Source organism: Cebus imitator, unplaced genomic scaffold (assembly GCF_001604975.1).
Source record: "Cebus imitator isolate Cc_AM_T3 unplaced genomic scaffold, Cebus_imitator-1.0 Scaffold26, whole genome shotgun sequence".
NCBI classification, from domain to species: domain Eukaryota; kingdom Metazoa; phylum Chordata; class Mammalia; order Primates; family Cebidae; genus Cebus; species Cebus imitator.
The window spans coordinates 1988716-1996762 of record NW_016107341.1 but is presented as its reverse complement, the minus strand read 5'-3'; the positions used below and the strand labels follow the sequence as shown (position 1 = coordinate 1996762).

Sequence of the window (8047 nt, the reverse complement as noted above, 5' to 3'; positions counted from 1 at the left end):
TTGGAAAACATGCATAACAAATATATAAAATATGTGTAACATATATATGAATATATTTAACGTTAAGGCTTCAGAAAAAATTACATCCTTTTAATAGAAAATAAATGTATGATGAATTTCATAAATTGGAATTCTGTGTACTATTTCATTTTGAATAAATTTTCTAATTTTCTAAGTTATTAATCATACGTGCAATTTCTTCCAGGTTCTTTGTGTAATATTACACAAATCTCTCTCATTGTGGTCAATCATATTTTTCCAAGGCAAATCACACTGGAAACAAAGATTAACATTTGCAATATTTATAGGAGTCAAGTAATTTAGAAAATAATAAACTGTTTTTGCTTCCTCCGTTGATTTTTATATCGATCAACTTGATATAGAGACTAAGAAAATCTTAGTTTCTAATATTTGTTATCTAAGTATATGATATTGGCCATAAGCATAATGTTAGACTATACTTTTTAAAAATTGTATGAAGTAAAATGACTCCTATCTCACTCAAAATTGTGACTTGTGTATCTTTTGCTTTTTATGTGTTTGTCATACAGACAGATATTTTGAGGTTTTCTATTCTTGTTTTTCTTGTCCAACATCTGCCCATGTAAAGCCAGTATGTATTCTGCACACTGCAATGTCATGGCTAAATAATTTCAAACTGTTCAGATAAAAATAGGGAAAGAAACATAATCATTCAGATATTTTCTACACTATGCCAAGTTTCTGAATGGTAACTTTATTTTCATTTTTTAAAAAAGAGTTTATCATCCACTAAGTAGTATGTTTATTGAAAAATAGAGCAAACCAGACATAGAAAGAGAGCTATGTAAGACTTCACAAATATCTACTGGAACACAGTGGTCTAATATTTACTTCCAATGTAAGATCTAGAAAGCTCATCAGATAACCTATGTTGATGCCCTCCATGCCATACTGTCAAGATTCTGTTCTTTCTTTGTATAATCTCTTGATTCTTTCCCTTCCTTGATCACCCACATATTTTGGATTTTTTTCCAAAAGCACTAGTAATCTATTATTTTACTTTTCCTTCATCTTATCTCCTCTGTTTTTCTGTTTTATGCCACCTTAAAAACTGCTATTTTGTGATTTCATTGTTCATGAAAGTCATTAGACAATTATGAAAAAGACATTGAGAGAGGAACTCATGTACATATTTTATAACTCATTGCTCTGGGATAAGAAGGAAGCAACAACAAGTAAAGCCTGTTCAATATCTCTGTCTTGCAGCCTGTTTGTTTACAATGTTGGTAATCCCAAAAGACAATCAAGTAGTCTAGTTTATAAAATGCCTTACCTAGCACTGCATACTCATAAAGTAAAAGGTTTCGTAAAGTAAAAGAGGAACTTCTAGACATTGTTTCAATGCATTTTTCTTTCAGTCCTAAGCAAAATAAAACCTTAATCACTTTTCTCTGAAAACTGCATTTTAAATTTTCATTAAATTTATTTACCACAAGAAAGAGGAGACCATATATAATTGCAAGCCTTCAGAAGATAAACAACTTTTAAAAAGTAGTTTCTGAGACAAATTTTTTGTCTTAGATTTTGGTATTATCTCACTCTCAGAGTACTTAAAATGCTTTTTAAAATATAATTGAAAGGCTATATTATTATTAAATGAACTGTCTTGACCATTGCTATTTTTTAAAATATCCTCCAATAACTGATTATTTTAGTTCAATAAAATTATTAAAAAATTCTCCTTATTCAATAAGAGCATTTATGGACATAGGGTTTCTACACCACTGGATCTTATCTACAAAAATGGTCACATCTCTAATAACTATTTTTTATAAAATTATTATTGCTAAACTCCAAAATTTACCTATACTGTTTGTTAACAAGTGTCTAACTTTAATATGAGTGTATCTTTAAGTGTATTTGATAAAAAACCAAATAAAACGAATAAAATTTCACAGGCTTATTTTATCTTAGCGGCATTCCAAATGACACACTGGAAATGATTAGACATAAAAAATCCCTTCCAATAATAGAACTTTGCATATTTTGCATATTTTGCATTTTCCCCTCTACTTTACTAACATGTCTGATCCAATTTATTTCTAATTCCTTGCTTCTCTTTTTCCTGTTCTTCATTCTTCATTCTGTCTCAACTACCTACTTTGCCAGCCTTCCTCTTACTTTTCATTCCATCTTTTTGAACCTATTTTTAAACCTAAGTAAGCTCCAATGTACCTCTGCTTTTCAAACTAAAAGAAAAAAAAAAAAACCCTTCTTAATTGCTTTAAATAAAACTCAGTTTTATTTTGCCTTGAATGACAAAACTCTCATACTCTTTCCTTCTGCAGTTCATTTAATGACATTCAATTAGAATGGATACTTTGTGCCTAGCCAATCCCTTTGTACTTCCAGAGAAATGTGCAAAATAGCTTTGATTATATCTATATTTCTGCATCTTAATCAGTACTTTCCTTTGCACATTGTTCACTTCTTCCATTCTGTTGAATCACATTTTTGCTATCATGACATTTCTCTGTGTCTCATTCAGTCATTGTTCACTCAGCTTTTTAGAGGCTTTCCAGAATCACATGCCTCTGCTTATGACCAGCCATTTCAATAATGGCATTGCTTAAACGCTTATTATTACCTTAACCAATTTTACCAATATCCAAACTTGGGATTATCTCTGCAACAGATTTCTGTGTTGTTGATTTATAGCTGCACTTTGGATTCAATGCATATACATGGGATCAATCTTTTAAGGATCCTCAATGTTTGCAGTTTACTAAATTACCAAGAGTGTGTCACGTAATTTTTACATTCTACAATTATTCCTCACCCTCACGAAAATAGTCAACATATCTCATTTCCTATATTGTAGAGCTTGAGATAATCCAATACTAGGTGTTTTTATTTCCTCTATGTTCTTCTATTTTTACTTATTAATATTAAATCTCCTATTAATGTGCTGAATCCTCCTTGCTCATTTACTTTGAATTTTAATTTGTTAATGTCCACACATCTTCCTTGGTCTTTAGATGTTCTCTCTTCCTGGGCTGTTTGCTCACTTTCTGAATGTATGCTTAGTTCATCCCTGCATTAAAATGCCTAGTTTTCAAACCTTCTACTTCCTCAAGTAATCATTAAACCAGTCTCCTTCCACTCCATGTCAAAGAACACAATGGGGGTTATTTCAACCTGCTTCTTCCATATTTTACTCCCATTTGGCTTTGCTTTCATTTCCAGTTGCCAAACCAACAAACTCAACAAGACCACCAACTTCCCTTTAATAGTGGACTTCACTGCTAGTCATTGAATGCTTTGAACTCAGTTTCTGTAATATTTTACACTTTTTCTTCTTTGAGGAATGCGTTTTCTTTGGTATATAGATGTTGTTTTTTTTAAACAATCTTTTCTAATTCTCTCAGTGTGACTATTTATTTATTACTATACTTTAAGTTCTGAGGTACCTGTGCAGAACATGTAGGTTTGTTACAAAGGTATACATGTACCATGGTAGTTTGCTGCATCTATCACCCCATCATCTACGTTAGGTATTTCTCTTAATGCTATCCCTCTCCTTGTCCCTCACCCCACTGCTACCCCTTGTTTTTATTTTTCATTTGTGTCTTCATAGGTCTCTTCCTTTCTCTGTCTTAAATGTGGACAGTTTCAGGATTCTATCCTTGGCTTTCTCTTCTTTTCTATCAAATCCTTTTACTATGCTGCAACATCTACTTTATTGTCTATATCCATCTTGATATATTGTGATTATTGATAAATCAACATCCACAGTGACAAATTATCATTAAGTTTCCTGAAGTGGATATTGCATTTTTAATTTTTTAAAACTACTGTATGTTTTTTAGAAAGCATTCAAGTGTTGAAATCTCCAAATCATCATTGAATTATTCCAACACTTCTCATTAAAATGAAATATGAAGTCTCCTAAAATCAATCTTTACAGGGATTTCTTATAAAACAAGAAAATGTGTTAAAATTTTACTACTGGCATGTTTCCATCTTTTGTTTTATACAAACTTCCTTCAAGTCAGTTAGAGGCATTCACATTGGCTAAGGGAAAAGTGGTATTGTTTTAGGCTAACTGAAAAGAAAAAAAAACATTTTTTTCCTTAAAAAATAAGGTTTCTGTGTATCAAAAGGAAGGTTAGAAGAAAGTAGAAAATACAGTTTATGTAAAAATTATCAAATTAGAATGAAAATGAAAAGATTCATTCACTCTATTTAATGAACTAGGAAATAAGTGGATGTTTACCAGACTTGGGACAGAAAAGAAAGGATATGGGAATATGATCTGGAGGCAGGAATGTTGGTTACAAAAAAAAACGAGTGAATTTGGCATTGGGAGGGGGAGTGAGTTGGCTTCATAAATTGACCGACAAAAAAAATGAGTGAATTTGGCATTGGGAGTGGGAGTGAGTTGGCTTCAGAAATTGACCATCCCTCAGACTATCACTGCTAGGGAATCACATGAAAGCTAGGCCAATACTTTCTTGTGCCATTATGTCATTATGCATTATATCATTGCTTGTTAGCTTTGTAAGACTAATTGTTGTGGAGTGTGAGCTCAGGATTGAAAGTCAACTGAAAATCACCATTACATCATCCAGCAGAACAACCACTGAGTCTGGAACACTTGGCTAACCCTCATCTGAATTGTTCTGTCTTTCTAATAACTCAGGACATTTGTAAGAACCTCTAACAAATGATTGACAGACTTTCAATGAAAAAGGCGGTGGCAGTGTAGAAAGAAAAGCTTGGTATTTATGCTTGGTTAAGGTGGGATAATATCCTTCTGCATATGGACAGTGATAAAAGCATCATTAACTTGTGAATCTTGTGTAACTAATTTTCATTGCAGACAAATAGCATCTCTAAACCAGAAGCAATTATCTCTTTTTCTCTTTTATTGTTGTATCATTTTTTCAGAAGATCCCTGGATTGCTACGAGAAAGAGTTAGGCTTGTCCTGAAATATTGATGGTAGGAATATCTACTAGCTAAGATTGTACAGGAGAAGGTTAGAAACTCCCTTAAAACCAAACTAGATAAATGTGAAACTGGTCTAAAAAGTGAAATCTATTGAAACAAACAAGCAAGTAAACTAGTTCTCTTGGGAATATCTGCTGTGCTATGCTGTACCAACTAAATTGTGATTCTAATGCAACTTCATGCATTTATATACTTGGCCATTAACCCTTTATGTGTCCCTATTTCTGAATGGAGAGAGAAGGACATAGAAAATCACACTTGTCTCTACCCCCTAGCAACATCACACAATCCTCTTTAAATCCTCTTCATTCCATGAGAAGGCAAAGAAAATCCACATTTTCTATTTAAACTTGATAGAAAATGTGGATTTTTCTATTTAGCTAGTAAGTATTCCTACCATTAAACTTTATATTATGTTTAATGGTAGACCTCTGCTCAGTGTCAAAAATATTTTCTGACCAAGGAATAAATACGATTTCATCATGAGGACATTATTTTGAGGAAATCATTTTTCCTATTATGGAGAAAAATGTGTTGATGTTACTAAAAAAAAAAAAAAAAACTCTTCAATGTCAGTTGAAATGGTTTTGAAAAATGGCTAGTGCAAATGAAAAAAATATGTTATTTGAATGGAAAGTAAATTTAAGAAACAGTACACTGATGGAATGCTGGCATGGCTCCACCTTTGAGATTATTAGTACCCTCAAACGAAACTGATATCCAGTGATCAAGTTGGAATGTGTAGGCAGTCTTGAGTAAGTTTCCATGTACAGAAGTAAAGAGTAATACTGCCTTCCTTCTAAATCCTTACTGGAAGGCAAAGAAAGTCTACACATCATGTGATTAGGCTAGATAATCCGACAAGAAAGCACAGAGCAGAAGATGAGTACATCGATAAGTACTCTGGAACTCAGTTTAGTCTGGCCTTCACATTATGTTTACCTCGACAGCAAGTATCCCTGAGGAACTTCTACCCTCCCTTACTTTGTTGTTATTAATAGTGATGTCGAAAGTGAATAAAAATGCTGTTTGTAATAATCTTGGATGTGGAGATCAGCTGGTTTTACTAGTTTTATCTGATTGCTGATGTTGAGGAAGAGATATCAATACAAGCAAGAATAAAGACAGTAATAGAAGCTTCTCCTACAAAGCAACATGCCAGTACTTCAAAAATATTGTCGTTGTGAAAGACAAAGATGGGTTTCGGAGCTCTTCCAGATTAAAGGAGACGGAAATGCCATGACAACTCATAGCAACATAAGAACCTGAACTGGATCCAGATCAGGGGAAAATGCCATTAATGATGTTATCAGGGTATCTGTCTAAAGACTGAATGAAGAAAGCATATTAGATAATATAATTTCATCAATGTTCAATTTCCTTAGTTTGATAATGTTAGAGAATGTGCTTTAAGATTACAAACTGAGTCCCCGCTGCCCTGCGCTCGGCGGGCTGGCATCCGGCCCGGGGAAAAGCGGAGCAGGTCTGCGAGGCTGTGTCCCGGCGGCGCACCTAGAGGCGAGAATCCGGAGGAGGAGGAGACCGCAAGGTTAGGCCCAGGAAAACGAAGAGATGGAGCAGCCCATGCAGAATGGAGAGGAAGACCGCCCTTTGGGAGGAGGTGAAGGCCACCAGCCTGCAGGAAATCGACGGGCACAGGCTCGCCGACTTGCCCCTAATTTTCGATGGGCCATACCCAATAGGCAGGTCAATGATGGGATGGGTGGAGATGGAGATGATATGGAAATATTCATGGAGGAGATGAGAGAAATCAGGAGAAAACTTAGGGAGCTGCAGCTGAGGAATTGTCTGCGTATCCTTATGGGGGAGCTCTCTAATCACCATGACCATCATGATGAATTTTGCCTTATGCCTTGATTCCTGCCATTTATCATGAGATTAATACTGTGATTCTCGCTGTTTTCCTTTTCCTTGCATTTTCCTAATATGCCTTTACTGATCCGTTTGCTGTGAACCCTATGTTATTTCCATGTGTCAAGTGGGTCTTGTGTTGCCAGCTTCTAATTGGAGATTGCCTTTGCACTCAGTCTAAGTTTCTGTCAGCAGTAAAGTTTCACCCATGTGCATGGAAAAATTTAAAGTTAATAAAGCAATTTAAAAAGCAATCTAAAAAAAAAAAAGATTACAAACTGAAGTTTTTAGTGGTAAATAGGAATGTAGTCTACAATGATTGTCATTAGTGTTTCCAGAAAAAATCAAAAGTTTCCCCTGAAGCTCTTCAGGCTTTTGGAAACAGAGTGGGTGTGCTTCCTAAGAGATCCCCAGAAAGTCCACCTGCCAAAATGAAGGGCTTATTAACTAATTCTTATCTGTTTTCTTTGTAGTGCCCTGGGCAACACTTGAAGATTGTGAGAAAGAGATCAGAACTGGATGCACCTTCAGTAAAGTGCTGGAAAAAGGCAAAGAGATAAAAGATCCTAACCTTCCCCAGAGAAACCAAAGTAGTTTTGTATCATCCTGTCCATTAGAATATTTTTCCTCAGGTCTGCTGGGGCCAGATTAAAGGCAGCTGTGAAGCAAAGCCGCTGGAGATAAGAGATTGAGAGGTCAATGGTCCTATTGCCAATGACTACTGTACTGGAGTTGCTCACAAGCAAACATCTGAGCCATCTCCACCGGCAGTTGCTTGAGGGCTGCACCTACAGAGCTTTTAAGCTCAGAAAAACTCAATAAAAGCTCCAAAAATTTTATGAAAGGATTATAAAGTGAAAACTTTTTACTCCCAATCTTGCATAGAGAGAAAAAGATATCCAGTGTAAAATTAGTTTTCCTAAGAATAACAATGAAAGCAAATAATAGGCGTGTTAAAGGAACTCAAGCAATTTTTGACAGTTCTAAGAAAATAATGAGGAAAATAGTATTATTTACTTTAATTATTCCATTTAGGATTTATGGCTTGGCAAAACAGCTGAAAAATAAGGGAAAGGAGCAAAAGTACTTTTGCATCACTGCCCAGGTTACTATCAGATACTTCTGAGCACAGGCTCCCTCACCCGGGGCTGGCTAGCAGCCCTCAGAGTTTCATATAAACA

General features: G+C 34.8%; 1 protein-coding gene across 1 annotated transcript; it reads left to right on the top strand.

Annotated features, from left to right (window-relative positions):
- The first annotated feature begins 6425 nt into the window (after positions 1–6425).
- On the top strand, positions 6426–7119 carry LOC108300326 (protein BEX3-like). Its single transcript, XM_017523088.2, has one exon. The coding sequence runs from the start codon at positions 6567–6569 to the stop codon at positions 6870–6872; it is 306 nt and encodes a 101-aa protein (XP_017378577.1). The 5' UTR covers positions 6426–6566; the 3' UTR covers positions 6873–7119.
- Positions 7120–8047: the final 928 nt, after the last annotated feature.